Source organism: Papio anubis, chromosome 6 (genome assembly GCF_008728515.1).
Source record: "Papio anubis isolate 15944 chromosome 6, Panubis1.0, whole genome shotgun sequence".
NCBI lineage: Eukaryota > Metazoa > Chordata > Mammalia > Primates > Cercopithecidae > Papio > Papio anubis.
The window spans coordinates 3,147,856-3,164,102 of record NC_044981.1 but is presented as its reverse complement, the minus strand read 5'-3'; the positions used below and the strand labels follow the sequence as shown (position 1 = coordinate 3,164,102).

The window sequence follows — 16,247 nt, the reverse complement described above, 5'->3', positions numbered from 1 at the left end:
TTTTTCCTGAGCTTCAAATAAGAATGTTAACACTGGGGGTGGGACAAAGCAGGATTAAAAAAAAAAAAAAGGAATTTTAACACTTACCACAGAGCTTGTTGTGCAGATGACAAAAGGCACTGTGCCCAGTACCTGGCACCTACACGGCCTCCCTGAATACTCACCACTCTCCCCAGCGGCACCATTGGCAGCTCTGTAAGTGGCACCTCCGCCTTGGGCACACATAGTCACTGAGTGCCACTGTGTGGGGTGGGCTGGAGATTTGCTCCAACAAACGGGCCTCCTGGCTCTCCTGTGGTTGAGGCAGCGCTGAGGAACTCTGTGCATGTGTGTTCAGTGCAGAGCCCTCAGAGGCTACCTTCATGACGGATACTCATGCCCTTGTGTAAATATGCTTAATAAAAGCTAGTCTGCCAGGAGCGGTGGCTCACACCTGTAATTCCGGCACTTTGGGAGGCTGAGGTAGGAAGATTGCTTGAGCTCAGGAGTTCAAGACCAGCCTGGGCAATGTAGCAAGACCTTGTCTCTACTAGAAATTTTAAAACTCAGCCGGGCATGGTGGCGTGTGCCTGTAGTTTCAGCTACTCGGGAGGCTGAAGTGGGAGGATCATTTGAGCCCAGGAGGTCAAGGCTGTAGTGAACCGTGATCATACCAGTGCACTCCAGCCTACGTAACAGAGGGAGACCTTGTCAAAAACAAAACAAACAAACAAACAAAAAAACTACAGTCATTTCTTAATTTACTCAATTTGTTAGCTGAACACTTTGGGTAATAAATTTCCACATGGAAGTTGTGCCTCTCTCATTTCCGTGGTCTGATTCAGGGAGCGTTAGCGTCTGGTAAGTGCTGGATACGATGCTAGATGTTAGGAAGGACACAGGTGAGAGAGGGGTTTTCCTTTCCAAGGAGCTCACTGCTTGGCAGTGTAGGGCTTACAACCATCTGGCTTGCCAGGAACATTGAGTTATGTGAGAAGAGCAGCCTGTGAGAAGGGGAATAGGCCTGGGACGAAATCATGGAGGGCCGTGGTTGGTGGGCTCAGAATTTGGACTGACACAGCATTTTTAGCTATTGAAATAGAACAGAGCTGGGCTTTAGGGGCAGTAACCTGCCAGCAGGGTGTCAGATGGATTAAAGGGAAGAGCTATTTGGCAGCAAAAGCCCTCGTCAGAGGTGACTGTGGCAGTCCAGGTGAGAACAATGTGGACGTGGTGTGGAGGTGCTGTCTCCTCCTTCCCGCCACCCAAGTGAGTGATCACACACACATTCTGACTCGCAGCCTCCCACCTTGTTGGGAAACATTTGCTTAACTGCTGAGTTAGGTGCGGTGCAAATCTGTGTGTGTGCATTTTCTACAACTTCCAGCAGCCACTCCTAGGAGAAGAGTCCAGATTTCAGTCAGCTCATTTATAAACTCATATCTAATTAGGTTGGTGCAAAAATAATTGCGGGTTTTTTTTGTGCAAAAGTAATTACAGTTTTTACTATTAAAAATAATGGCAAAAACCGCAATTACTTTTGCACCAATCTATAGAACTGGAGGGAGAGATGGAGCCCCTAGGGAAGAAGAGCCCCCAGCTTGGCACGTATCTGCCAGCTCCAGCTGTGCACGCAGCAGGGCATGGGTGTGATACACGCACTGTGACCCGTCAAGTCCCCTGAGGGGGATGTGAGAGCCTCACTAAGAGCTCACTGAGGCTTTGTCCCCACCTGATACGTAGAGTGAGAGGAATTCATCACTGAGATGGCTGAGACTCAGGGAGGATGCTGGCACTAAATTCCTGGGGCAGGACTTGGCTGAGAACTAGTGTTCTGTAGTGTTAGAGTCCTCATGGCCTTGTCCACAGGGGCAGAAATTCAAAGGCAGATACTGTGTGAGACAAGCTTTGTCAACAACAAGATGGCCCAAGAACAAGATGGCACCAGAGCAAGACGGCATGGGTGTTAGAAGGTCTCAGAGCCTCTGCCGCTGCAGAGGATGCACCATTTCGCTTGGGTTTAGAGGAAGACCACTTATTGCTCCCACCTGCTAGTATCTTCCTCAATCACAGACCTGTTTCTTGAAAACCCCTTTCCAGTTGCTGGCCTGATCTGACCCTTTGTTTCATTAGCTGGTGCCATTATGCTGAATAGAATGTGAAAGGACTTTCTGGTTTGGTAGAGGAGGAGGAAGCTAATTTTAACTGCTGTATATTCTATCAACTTCAACTTTTGTTTTTATTGTAATCTCCATTTTTACAAAAATCCAAAAGTAATCCTAGGGACTTGTATTCTCCAAAGGCAAGGTGGCGAGAGGCCTGGAGAGCCCCTGGTGTGGAAATCACAATTTGCTTTTACTACCAACTAACTCTGTGACCTTATTTTCCCCTTGAATAAAATGAGCAGGTTGGACAAGGATCAGCAGCTGCAGACTGGCAGTGTGCAGTCAGACCCTGACCCTGCTCATGTTCTGTGTGACCTAGACAGTGTTTTGTTTTCTAATTGAATTTAAAGGCCTTTAAACTGGGCAAGCACCAGGCGATGTGCCACAGGCTCCGCCCCAGCACCCGGCGGGCTTCACACGTTCCTTATCTGCCTGGCATTTGACTCTGCCAACCCTGGTGGGTATTCTGAGTTTCCTTTCATCTGAAATAGGCTGAGAAATTTTGAATTTCTTTGCAACTTCAGGTTCCTTGTGCTTCTGCCTGCCTTGCCCTTTGGGTGTTGGAAGAAGTCTTTTTTTCATTGGGAAAAAAAAAAAAAAAAGTTACATGTCTGTTATTGGTTAAAAAGCCAACATCTAGGCTGGGCACAGTGGCCTGTAATCCCAGCACTTTGGGAGGCCGAGGCAGGTGGATCACCTGAGGTCAGGAGTTCAAGACCAGCCTGGCCAACATGGTGAAACCTCATCTTTACTAAAAATACAAAAGTTAGCTGGGCACAGTGGAAGGTGCCTGTAATCCTAGCTACTCGAGAAGCTGAGGCAGAAGAATAGCTTGAACCCAGTAGGCGGAGGTTGCAGTGAGCCAAGATCACGCCCTTGCACTCCAGCCTGGACAACAAGAATGAAACTCCATCTCAAAAAAAAAAAAAAGCCAACATCCAGTTACCCCAAGGCCAGTCGGCCAATAGGCATTATAAGCTCTAAAGCAGCTTTGCTTTGTTTTATTTTTAATGAGCTAATGCTATAATGGAAAAATTAATTATGGAATCTCGGGGCTGAGAGGTATAAAACTCTGCAGTGTTCAGAACACTGCTTTTCAAAGGGTGTTCCCTGAAACAGCATCGTCACCATTCCCAACCTCATCCGTTTATGAGGAGAATTCGGTGGCTAATATTTGCAAAGTACACTGCAGCAGTTCTTCAGTGGGGCCAGTGTCAGAATTACTGCACAGGTTGTTGACACAGATTGCTGGACCCAACCTCAGTTTCTGATACAGTAGGACTGAGAAGGGCCCTGACTCTGTGTTTCTGAAATGGTGGCCCCAGGTGAGGCTGCTGCTGCGGGTCTGGGGCCACACTTGCAAACCACTGTCCGGGAGGCACCCTCCTCTGTGTGATTACAACATGGTGAAGCAAGAGGGCAGGGATTACCATTTTTTATAGCATGGTCAGGGCAAAGTTTCCGTGCAAGATCGTGCTTAGGCAGAGACCTGAGAAAAGGAGGAGGGAGATATGCAGCTCTCTGGGGAGGACAGACAGGGAGTGCACAGCCCAGAAGGGGGATGTGCTCACTGGGTTAGAGGAGCGGCAGGGAGGCCGGTGTGGCTAAAGTGGAGCGATGGGGCGGGGAGGGGCAGGAGATGTGGTCTGAGGGATGTGGGGGGGTGGAAATCATGTGGGTCACTGTGAAAGACTTTGCTTTCACTCTGAGTGCAACGGGAGCCCTTGGAGGGGGACATGTGGTGTGAAATTATCCATCACCCAGAGTGACTGTGATTTTATGGTGCTGCCTCTTCCAAACTGACCATATTTCAGGGCGAAGAGCTGGCCCTTGTTGCTGAATGCAAGTTCTTCCTTCCAAAGTAATTCAAGGTGAAAACAGTGCACCGTGAAGGATGGAATTCGAAAATCAAATCACCATGTTGCACTCCCTAATGAAACCTTTAGGGAAAATGTTGGCGAACAACTCTAGGACGCGAGACTGAGGCGCCGCCACTTTGCTCCATGGATCAGCGGTGGCGTCATTCCCTGTAGGTGACCTCCTGCAGGGCAGCACCGTGATGCACAGGCACCAGCTGCAATACGCTCTTCCGAAAACCTGAACCTGGGTCTCACCAGACGTTAGGTGGAACTTCCAGTGTAGAGAGTAAAACAGGGCATGAAGGGACACGTGAACGACATCATGGGAAAGTCACATAAAACCAGCGGTTTTTTCAAGTGCCATGGGGAAAGAGGGTGGGGGAAGGTCTGCTCTAGATTGAAGGAGAATTAAGATATGTAATATGTGGATCTTGTTTGGATCCTGATTTAAAAAAAAAAAAACTGTAAAGAGACTGTTTTAAAGTAATTGAGTAGGTTGGACACAGACTACATATTGAATAATATTAAAGAATTACTGTTAATTTTGTTAGATGTGAAATGTCTTTTTTAGGAGAGACATATTTGTATTTAAAAGTAAAATGACATGATTTCAGGAATCTGATTTAAAATGTTACAGGGAAGAGAGAGAAAAAGGCAGAAGAACCACAAGGGCAAAATATCCAAAATATTCATGGCATGATTCTCTCTTCTTTGTGAATGTATGAACATTCAAAAGAAAAGTGTTTTTAAATCCAGATGCAAGAGAAGATGGGGAAATGAGAGAAGAAGAGAAAAGGAAGACTTACTTAGAAAGACTAAGTTGCTAATAATTCTTCTCTATTTAGGAGTATTATGCCAAAGAGTAAAACGTATTTACTATTACTAGATGTTACACAGTAATGATGCTATGAACTGGTATTGAGATGTATTCTGTTTACCATACACCCAGCCCTTGATTCCCTGATGCTTGCCAAGCTCATAAAATAATGACAATTGATGATGGCACTGATGATGAGAAATACAGGTCAGATAATCTTCCCTGCCCTTCGACAGCCAGGGAACTAAGAGCAGGCTGTTATGGGACAAAGCTTGAAGTAATTTAGGGCTTGTCTATTTGGCCACATGCCTCAGAGGTTTCAAATCTGAAGGCCTGTGAGGCTTCCATTTGCTCAAAAGCGTGATATAATTATACAAACATGGTCACTCACTGCATGTGATTTTGATCCATAGAATGGATAGCACCAGAAAAACTGAGGATTGGGAATTGTCACTTTGGAACTGGTTGTTGGAAAAGCTGGGTGGTAAACTGCTCTCCACCTGAAAGCCACTCTGTCCCGTCTCTGCTCCTTCACTTAGCTTGAAAATGAACGACAGAAATGAAAGAATTCCAGTGGCTGGGAGGGGATTCTGATATTTGAAGTCATTCCTCTTCTTGGCCTTTTCTGCTGTTTTTAAGTACTAGGAGACTAAAAGTGTCATTAATTTAAATTCGTAAGCACGTACTGCTGAGCATCAGTCTTTGTTTTTAAACAGAAGAGGTTGCTGAGCATTTAAATCCCTATTTCTCGTTTGAGTCATTATAATGTTAGTTTTAAAGAAAAAACAGAAGGTAGTAGGAATCTGAAAGGAAACCGAACTCTGTGGCTCATGTTGGGTTTTATGGTTGATTTTCCTCAAATTATTATCCACGTATGAACATGTAGAACCATGATGTAGACTTTGATGAGTTCCCATGTAGGGTGCCAGGCCAGCTTCTACAGATTCGCTGGCCAGTCTCTTCCATGGTGACTATAATTGATTGGGGGGCACAGGTAAAGTGACAACTAGAGAGGAAAAAAATGTTTACGTTTATTCATGCGACAGTTATCTCAGCTTCTGGCATGTGTCAGACACAGTCCTAGGCTCTGACGAGCAGCAGGAGGCAAAACGTAAGAAGCCCTTACGTCCTTGGAGTTTAGATTCTGGTGGGGCACAGAGGAGCTTCTGCCCACAGAGATGTGGGGTAATACAGGGGAAGCTGGCTTCAACTCCCATCTTGTTGATTTCTTAGCTGTGGGATCTTGGACCAGTCACTTAATCACCCCGAGCTTCAGGGTCCTGTCACGTAAAATGAGCATTAAAAACAATACCTACATAATGCAGTCATTGCGCAGATTAAATGAATGCATGAAAAATACCTCCCAAAGCATTTAGCTTTCAGCAAGTGAGAGCTGTTAGTTCACCTAGTACTGCAGACATGATAGGTATTCAGTTGATAATTAATTCAGTATTTCTGCATTTGAGCATTTAATGCCCATGTCCACATGTCTGGCAGACACTGGAATGTGATTTGTAAGAAATACTTAAGATATCTCTGGTGTTTAAATTTTTTCTTTCCCTAAATGGAGAAAACTACTCTTTCAGATTCTTCTGACCATTCCTTTGGGTTGGGAGGTCCTGAGTTAAGAGGAAAAAGGATGTCTTCCACGTGGAAGGGGAGATGTCGAGCTGTAATAGCAACCTTTTACAGTCATACCCTCAAATGCTATTTGGGTCTCCATGACTGGCAATTTCAGGCCCTTCTGCTATAATAAGGAATTCCACAATCACATGTCCCAAAGTCTGTTTTCCAGGATTCTGGGGGCCATGCGTCCTTGCCTGTGGCAGTAATTATTGAGTGGTGTGAACTTCCAGGCCCACTTGGGGAGCGACAGGAAGGAGGGAGGGTGCAGGGAAGAGGAGAGAGGCTGGCATGGTGGTCCGGGAGATGGTGAGGCCAGCGAGGAAGCTCCCTGCAGTTCTCCACCTTGCCAGGGAGGGGCGCAGTCCAGAATGCTGGGGCTGTCTTCAGAGGACTCTCCAGGTGGATATCAGCAGCCTAGGGCCGAGCCGGAACCAGGCTGGAGGAAGCCCAGCGAGGCAGGCAGCATGGCCAGCCCTCCAGTCTCTGTGGAGGAAGCTGCACCTCCTTCCTTTGCACATTTTGCCTCTGCTGGTGGAAATGGGCTTCTAGTCTAGTGGATAATGGAGGAGGGTTGGGAGAGGGGAGGAGAGGGGTGGTCCACTCGTAAGGACAGCGGGTTTGGAGAAGTGGCCTCTTTGAATCCTGTGTGTTCTGGGGCTGGGCTGGGCAGTGGGATCCCCAAGGCCCCGTGTCCTGGTGGCCCAGTCGGCCTTCGCAGAGGCTTGCCCTTGGAAGAGGATGGCCAGGCCATTCGGCAGTGGCCTCTGGATGGATTTCTCATTCCGCAGGCCCGTTCCAGGAATTGTGTTTAATTTGGGAGCCTGAGCAGTGTGGGCATTCGCTGTCCTTTCCTGAGCCCGTCTCACCTCCCTCTGCCGGTGAGTTGCGCAGACTCTCCCTGTCCCGAGAGTGGCCTTGGGCCTGCAGAGTGCCCAGGGCAGCACAGCTGGGATGTCACAAGGGCTGGCTTCTCTCACAAAGGGATTTGGAGGTGGAAGATGCCAGGGAAGTGGGTCCTCCGTCCTTGCTGGGCTCATCGGGAGCTCTTCTCTCCTGAGAGCCTTGCTATTGCTCGACTCAGAGCTCCCTGTGGCTTTCCTCAGAATTCCATGTATAAATTAGTGAGGAGTAGTGGGGGTGTGCGCATGGCTTTCTGGCTGAAATGAAGCCCTGCAGAGGGAGATATGGCCTGTGGCAGGCCTGTGGCAGGTCAAAGACCCTTCCCCACAAGACACTTATCTTTCTGAGCAGCCTGGCCAGCCCTCCCTGGACAGCAGAGGCCCAGAAAGAAAAGAGTGCTGTCACGCGGGGTTGGCACACTGCATTGTCTGAGTCCATTTTGACCAAGCTTTACCTAAAACACGGTGTAGTTTAGGTCCCAGATGGAAGAGCTTGATCGCTTAGCAGGGTGGCCTGGTGTCTGTGCGGAAGGCTTCCGTGGCTTCAGTACGAGCCAGGTGCACTCGAGAGTGCTTCGTGAATGTTGTTTGCTCATGACCACCCTATGTGGTAGGTATGATCGTTATCTACCTTGAATACAAGGACACAGAGGCTCAGAGCTGCTGAGTAACTTCACACTGCCCAGCAGAGCCCGGGAGGAATCTAACCCCCACCGCTGGGCCAGAGCTGGCGCCTCATCCTGTGCCCTGCGTGGCACGCTGTGTTCCGCGGGCACGATTCTGCGAATTCCTGTCCTCTGGCTTAAGTATTGTCAGTCAACTTAATATATTCCTTTGTTCCTAGCCAACTCCAGTCCAGAAAAATCCTGTACTCTCATTTCAGAGAAGCCGGGAGCACTTAGCAATCCCAAGAAAATGTATATTCTCCCTATGGTCACAAGCATTCAAGGGTTTCTTAAACGTATTTGAGGAAGAGTAAGTGCTGTGTTTTACTCATTTGTGCATTATGGGAGGATGGGCCCTTTTTTTTTTTTTTTAAGATTGGCTTCAAAGGGTTTTTAAAAATTTATTTATAATTACTGAATCCAACAGTGAGATCAGTGTGTGTGTTTGTGGGGGGTGAGGGAGGTGGGGGGAGAATGTTAAAACTTTGGTCACTCCTGGTATGTCGGTGGGCAGATGCCTTAGCCGCTGGAGCTGGGGCCGAGCCCTGCCCGGTAGCACAGCTCAGAGCTTTGCGTTTTCCCTGGGGCTCCTCCCTGGGTGCTGCAGTGTTTTGACAGACGGTCCCTTGAGCTTGGTGTTTTGACAGACGGTCCCTGTGAGGCTGGGACCTGGTCCAGGCTGGAGGGGGAAGAGAAGCAGGGACAGGATGAGAGAGTGGGGAGTAAGAAGGGGAGGGGAGGGGGGTGCAGCTTCGGAGATGGGCTTTGCAGGAGGCCCCGTGTGACCCTGTGTGATGTGCAGGACCCCCTGACCTCTGTCTCAGAGTTCAACCAGAGAGAAGGAAACAGCAGGAGATATCTATTTCGAGATTTTCTGTAAGGAATTGACCCACACAACTGTGAGGGGTGGCTAGGCTGACATCCACGAGGGGCCAGCGGGAGGGCCAGCCATCAGGACTCGAGGGCACGGGGGCGGGCACTGCTGTCCACTGGTGGAATCTTCTTCCTCCTCAAGGAAGCCTCGGCTCTGTGTTCAGGGCTTTCAACAGATGAGATGAGACCCACCCAAATTATCTAGAAGCCCCTCCCTCAAAGTCAGCCCTCTCCCTGCAGCACCGGGGTTCGTGTTTGAGCAAATGCCTGCGACTGCAGCCGCCACCACATGACACGTCAAACCCCCACACCCCACTCCCTCAGGCCTTCCTCCTCCTTCACATGAAGTGACTACCCTGGGAAGTACAATGTTCTTTTCCTCCTGAAAATGTGTAAGAATCTCACAACTTCTGAAAAGCAAATCTCCCAGAGCTGTGGCCTCCTAACAATGTCACGTTTCTCTCAGAGCCTCGGGGCAGCCTCTGTGCTCAGACTTGGTCGTGGTCCGTGTTGATTCACTGACCAAATGCCTCAGTTCAGTCTCAGCTACGTACCGTTTCATCCTCACAACCTTCAGTAATTTCTCTGCTCATCGACAAAGTGTATCTAGTTGCCAAGAGTAGCTTGTAGGCATTCTTCATTAAGGTGTTAGGGGAAAAGTAACGGTGGTATGTTTGGTTGGTTGTTTCTTAGAGACAGGATCTCACCATGTCGAATGAGAGCAAAGAGCAACTTGGCAATAATTATATTGTTATGCAGGTTGGGTATTCCTAATCAGAACATCTGAAATCTGAAGTGCTCTAAACTCTGAAATATTTTGAGCACCTAAATGACATCACAAGTAGAAAATTTCACACATGACCTTATGTGAGGGGTCACAGTCAAAATATTGTTTCATGCACAAAATTTTTTAAAATCTCTTATAAAATTACCTTCAGGCTATGAGTATAAGATTTATATGAAACATAAATGAATTTTGTGTTTAGACTTGGGTCCCTTGTCCAAGATATCTCATTATATATATGCAAGTATTCCAAAATCTGGAAAAATAATGCATGAGATTATAACACATAGCGCTTACGTTCTAGCACTATATGCTGTTTAGTGCTCACAACACCCCATTTTGCAGACAACAAAACTGAGGCACAGAACTCCTAACTGACTGAACCAAGGTCGCAGCTTCTAAGTACCAGGAGCAGGATTTGAACTTGGGCACTCTGGCTACAGAGTCCAGGCTTGTAACCACAGCAGTGGAAGTGCTACATGCTGGCCACTTGAGATAGTTCAATGTTTGAATCTTTGCTGCATCACCCAGGACATTTTCTTGTGGCCCTTAAATGTTTTACATAATCAGGGGGACTCTTGCTGCTCATAAATGAAAATCCACTCAAAGGATTTGGGTTTGGCTCCACTGGCAAAGAAATTGATTCTAGCAAGTACCGGGACACAGCTGCCAGCCAGGGTCTTCCACGGGCACTGTGGATGCCTGTCCATGAGTGATCTACTCTCCACAGTAGCCAGGCCCTGAAGGGACAGTTGGATTGGGGACATCATTCCCTGCCTTTCAAGCCCAAGGCCAGTGGCCCTGGCCAGGGAGCCGGAACCATCTTCAGAGTGTGGGAGCTGCTGCCCCAAATGCTTCTGCTTACAGAGCCCAGCAAAAACGATCTACCTGCAGTCCCCGTCCCTCCTGACCGATGCTGGGACTCGAGGCTTAAATGTCCTCATGTGTTCTTTCCTCTCCCACTTCCAAAAAAAACTGATTTGTCATCTTCCAGAGAAAGTTGTGATTAATGGCAATCCTCAAGTGCCTGCAGTTTCTTAATCATTGCTTTCTTTTACGAAAACATCTTTATAGCCACCTTCAGAATGTAGTTAGATTCAAGCAGTTTGGAAAGATTTTCTGGAGAGGCAAGACAAAAAAGGTAGTTAACTGCAGATGGCCACACCTGTGTCCTTCCATCAAGCCACTGTGTTTTCCCATCGCCTCGGCAGGAATGCTAAAATACCAAGTCTGCTGGAGTGCCCTGCATTTTTCTACCTGAGGAAATAAAGTCAAGGCCCTGCTAGGATTCCTAGCAAAAACAGAAGGAGTGGAGAGGTCAGAAAATTATTCCACTTCTTCAGCTCCCCCAGATGTGTCTGCCAGGCAACACATGCTTACAGTTCGGGAGAAATACAGTGAGCCAGTGCTTCTCAAGGAGTTGTCTGGGGAGCTCATTAAGATGCAGATGCTGATTCTCTGGGTCTGGGTGGAGCCTAAGAGGCTGCATTTCTAACAAGCTCACATGCGATACCAACACAGCAGGTTCACACACTACAGTTTAGGCAGCAAAGAGTTAGGGGCCACACCGACCACTTACGTATAGGAGAAGATTGAGAGAACCTTTGGAAGAAAAACTATGACCATTTAATAATTGTCATATTGACAGTCACACTAAGAGATATGCCGGCCACAGCAATTCACTTGTAGCAAGGGGAGACTGAAGCCAGACTGGCCCAGCAAAGGACCATTTTCCCTGCTCATCTGCAAACCTAGAACCTGGTCTGGGAAGTGGCCTCATGATCCCTTGTGTGACATCACATCAGTGTAGATTAGGATGTGGGGTTAGACATCCCAAAGGGGGACTCCGGTAAAAGAAGTGTAGTTGCAGATATTTTCATTGTATCATGTCACTAAATTAAAGAGAGGTATTGAAGAGAAAAACAGCAAGCAATATATATATGTCTGCTGTACCAGTAAACCATTGATATGACACCATCATGCTATTTCCACATTATCTCTTTGACTTTGTTTAAAGGCTACCTGGAAGGCCAAGTGCTGAATTTCTTTATCTGATACTAGCCCATGCCGAGCTTCCAACACTGAATTTACCATGGTTAATGTAGATTTCTGGTTTCCATAGCAGCCAATTTACTGCTTGTGCTTAATAAATGAAAACAAGACCTACAACTGTTAGTCTTTTCTTAAAAGACCTTGTTTTCTTTATTGTTTGTAAGAGCAGAAATGCCAGATCTGGACCCTGCTAAGTAGTGATCTTTTAAGTGAACCTGACCTATGGTACCAAAAGGAACAGCATGGCAGCAAATGGCCAGGAATGAGCCATTTAATCTTGTTTTCCTAATTAAATGGTAGAAGCCTCTTTATAAGCAATCATCAGTGAAATCTGGTTTCTCTCTTGTTCACTGATAGCTATGATGATGATCTGTTTGCTTGTGGCTGAGCAGGAATGGAAATTCTGATGGCATTAGTATTTTTTTCCAGCAGATGAGCTGCTGTAGGAATTGGCGGGCATAGCACCCTTTCCTTGTTAGGGCTGGTGATATCCTTGTAGCCAAGCATAATTCATCTGTTCTCTCTCTAGTCTGCTTCCCTTATTGCCTTCTGACCTCCTACCTCTGCTGTGGTCTCTAGACAGCCAGCAGATGAGCCGTCACAGCTGATCCATGAAGCCCACCGTCCGAACAGCCTCCAACACACAGGCATAAAAGTGGTCTCTCTGAAGAGTCTGTCTTCTTCCTCCTCCTCCTTCTTCTTCTTCTTTCCCCTCTTCCTCCTTCCTCTTCTTTTTACCTTATGTTTAAAAGAGCGAGCAAGCAAGCAAGAAACCTTTAGAGAATACTGCGTATAGCAGGAGAATAGCAAATAAACATACATGCTTTGTAGGGAAATATATATATACATACACACACACACACATATATATATATACACACACACATATATATATATAAAACTCAGCTGCTTTTTCTACTAGGGCTTTCATTATGGTGATTCATGTAGGAGGTCTGTATTGGTTGTCACTTGGGTGCCACAGATTAAAGTTTTCTGATCATCTTTTTGACTCAAGGTCAAAGTAAAAGAATAGATTCTTGCAAATAAGAGGGGCCATGGTCCCCCTCTATTCAGTGGGCATTTGTAGAAAATAGATACTGTTTTTGGTTTTGGAGCTACAAAGATGAATTAGACATGGGCCTTGCCCAGGGGAAGTTGTCCAATAGGGACAGAGAAAGGATGCGCGACTCAACCGTGTTGCAGTGGCCCACAGAACTCCCACATGGAGAAGGGGCTTTGTGGTAGGGTCATTGCTGTATGATCTGAGTCAGCTTTATTGTTGGTTTTTGTCTTGTTTAATAGACAAACTGGGACTCAACTCAGTCTCCCTCCGTCTCACAGTGTGAGTAGGTTGCCTGGAGCTCGGACTGCTCAAGGAGCCCTGGAGTGAGAAGCAGAAGGGGCAGGTGGTGCCTGTGGGTGGGAGTGAGTATATGGACATGCCTGGTATCCTGTCTAGAGGTCGAGATGGCCCCTGATACGGCATCATGGACAGGAAGGAATGGCAACAGGATGGGCATGAGGGGGGAACGTGCTGGACAGCAAGCTCAGTGACGTCTGGGGAGCAGAGGAAGTGGGAACAATGGGTGATCTGTCCCATAGGCAGCACCGTTTCCTGGTTTCTGAGCTAAACTCCTCTGAATTATAGCATCCCTTTGTCGTCGACTAGCCCTGTGGCCTTGAACCACCATCTCGATTCCCTTCCCAGTTGGAGCCTCAATGTGCCCATAAAACACTGGCACACCACATAGGGTACTTGTGGTGGGCAGCAGATGAAAACAATTTCAGTCATCGGTGGGTTGAGCAGTGCACTGGCCCAGGTGCACCCAGGACTCCTCGGGCTGTCGAGCGGGGCACTCATCTCTCTCTCATTGGTTCTGTGTTCTAGGAATAGAGCTGTGCCCCCCTGGAAAACGGTTCATGATTACGATGGTGGCGAGCTTCGTGGCCATGGCGGGCCAGTTCCTCATGCCCGGGCTAGCCGCCCTGTGCCGTGACTGGCAGGTGCTGCAGGCCCTCATCATCTGCCCCTTCCTGCTCATGCTGCTCTACTGGTCGTGAGTATCCTCTGCACAGCGCGCTGGGCTGGTGCGTCTGCACGTGCTTCCTGAAGGCCCAGCCCGGGGCAGGACACAGGATCCCCACACTTCCCGCTAGTTTCAGCTTGTGGTTCTGTCTGAGAAGGTTTTCCTCTCTTTTTAAAAAAAATGTTATTTTTTGAACTTTCTGTCTTGGAAAAATGTTCAAATATACACAAAAGTAGACAGAAGAGTGGAATGAATCCCCCGTGCCCTTCACCCAGCTCCAAAAGTCTGCAAATCCACTGGCCAGTCTGGCTTTACAACTACTTGCTACCCACCCCACAGGGTTATTCTGACATGAATTTTTATAAATGGATTTGCAGGGAGGTGGGGGTCTTGTGTTAGGAGGGGGAAATTGGAGATATTAAAGGAGTGATTTAGAAAAGCCTCCCTATCTCTTCTAGGTGAGGGGTGGGCAACCTTCAGCCTGTGGGTCACATTGGGCCCACTGTCTGTTTTTGTAAATAAAGTTTTATTGGAACACAGCCATGCTCGTGTGTTTACATAGGTATTACCTATGGCTTTCTGGCTATCCACAGAGTTGAGTGGATGCAGCAGGATGGTATTATATAAAGCTGAAAATATTTACTATCTGGTTCTTTACAAAAAAATAGCTTGCCCACCCCTGCTCAGTATCAGTCCAATATGCCTTTTTGATCTATGGGTAACGTTAAGTCTTTTGAGTTGCTGGCTTCCGGGCAGGGGGCAGGGGGGAAGGCACTAAACACACTGGTAAAGGGGGTTTGACCTGGGCAACTGGGTTTTTTAAAGAGCTCTCCAGGGAATTAATGTTGAGTCAAGACTGAAAACCACTGCTCCATGGATAGAGCAATGTTTACCCTGAAAATGATTGTTTTCCCCTTTTGTAAATGCTGTTTCTCTTCCTTTCCCAAACTTCCTTCCCGTCCCCCTCCATGCTGATACTCTCACCTTACCTATAAGTAGATTATGGATGTGACCCTGTGTTGCTACTGTTTAGTCAACAATGAAAACCAAATTTCTGGCCATGCAGTCAGTCTTATCCTTGCTTTAAGGGTTCAGGGGAGCTGAGCTTCCTTTGCTCAGGTGCCTGGGAGGGAAGAAATCACCTATCTTTTGGCTTAGTGGTACTGCCTCCCCGCCCCTGCCCTGGTAGTAGATGCCCCGCGAGGGTGCGGGTGTGGATAGTAGATGCACCGCGAGGGTGCGGGTGTGGGTAGTAGATGCCCCGCGAGGGTGCGGGTGTGGGTAGTAGCTGCCCCGCGAGGGTGCGGGGGTGGGTAGTAGATGCCCCGCGAGGGTGCGTGTGTGGGTAGTAGTGTCCCCGCGAGGGTGCGGGTGTGGGTAGTGGATGCCCGGCAAGGGTGCGGGTGTGGGTAGTAGCTGCCCCGCGAGGGTGCGGGTGGGTAGATGCACCGCGAGGGTGCGGGTGTGGGTAGTAGATGCCCCGCGAGGGTGCAGGGGTGGGTAGTAGATGCCCCGCGAGGGTGCAGGGGTGGTTTCCCAAGAGCCTGGTTCTTGCCGACTGTGTCATGAGGACCTGGGCAGCAGCAGGGGGCCAGCAATAGCAGATGGAAAAAGGCCACCTGCCGGAGACGCCATTCAGCAGCCACCGCTGCCAGAACTGAGCTCCTCTGCTGGGGCTACCTCCAGCTCTTGTCCCAGAGTGGGATGTTCAAACCCCTCCCACAGCACAGCGTGTTCCGGGACAGCCCTCCTGCCCCAGCAGGGCCTTAAGGAGCAGAGAGTGAGCGGTAGTTTCTCTGGAGAAGGATGAAGTGGGCAGCTTTCTTCCTTTTATCTCCTAAGGAAGACTTTCTGCTCCCTCCCTTGTGACAGCCTTTGCTGGGCGTAGCTGTTTCGGAGTTCGAGGGTGCTGATTTGTCTAACAAATGCTTCTCTGTGCTTCCCACTGTACCAGTACAGATGGCAAGCACTTTGCAATAGTAAATGGTTCCACCCTCATATCTCAGCAGCCCATCCTATAGAGGACAGAACTGCGGTCCCCTGACCCCCACTGGCTCATGTCAGAGCCTGGACCTGAAGCGGCCGACTCTTGCCACACCTGGTTCTGTCTTCCCCTGCCTGGCCCCTGTTCCTTGTTTGCTCTTCAGAGATACAGTACTCCAAAGCACCACGTAGGCTGCTGGGCACCCTGGTGCACGCAATAAATACTTGCTCGTTAAAGGAAAACAAGCAACTCTCAATATTTTGCCACCAAAAGCTGGTCATACAGGCTGGTGCCACAGCTCACCCCCTCTACCCGGCAGGCCCCTGTCTTCCCTCAGCTTCCATCCTGCGTCCCCACCCCTGCAGATTCTCTCTGCCACTTCCTCTGCTGCTGGCCTGCACCAGTGTTCTCTCCTAGACTAGGAGAACAGGGCACAGCCTCTTGGTGACTCATACTCCTGAGAGCAGAGGTCAGACAGGGTTGTTTCCCTCACCCCAGGCTCTGCTCCCACCTGTCG

At 48.4% G+C, this 16,247-nt stretch overlaps 1 protein-coding gene across 4 annotated transcripts in view; it reads left to right on the top strand.

Annotated features, from left to right (window-relative positions):
* The window catches only part of SLC22A23 (solute carrier family 22 member 23), a 203,053-nt gene that overhangs the window by 134,013 nt on the left and 52,793 nt on the right, over window positions 1–16,247 (top strand). For all 4 annotated transcript variants that reach the window (XM_031666869.1, XM_031666870.1, XM_031666871.1 and 1 more), the window contains one exon: window positions 13,608–13,776. In XM_031666869.1, the coding sequence (XP_031522729.1) occupies window positions 13,608–13,776 (169 nt within the window). The remainder of the gene's footprint in view (window positions 1–13,607; window positions 13,777–16,247) is intronic.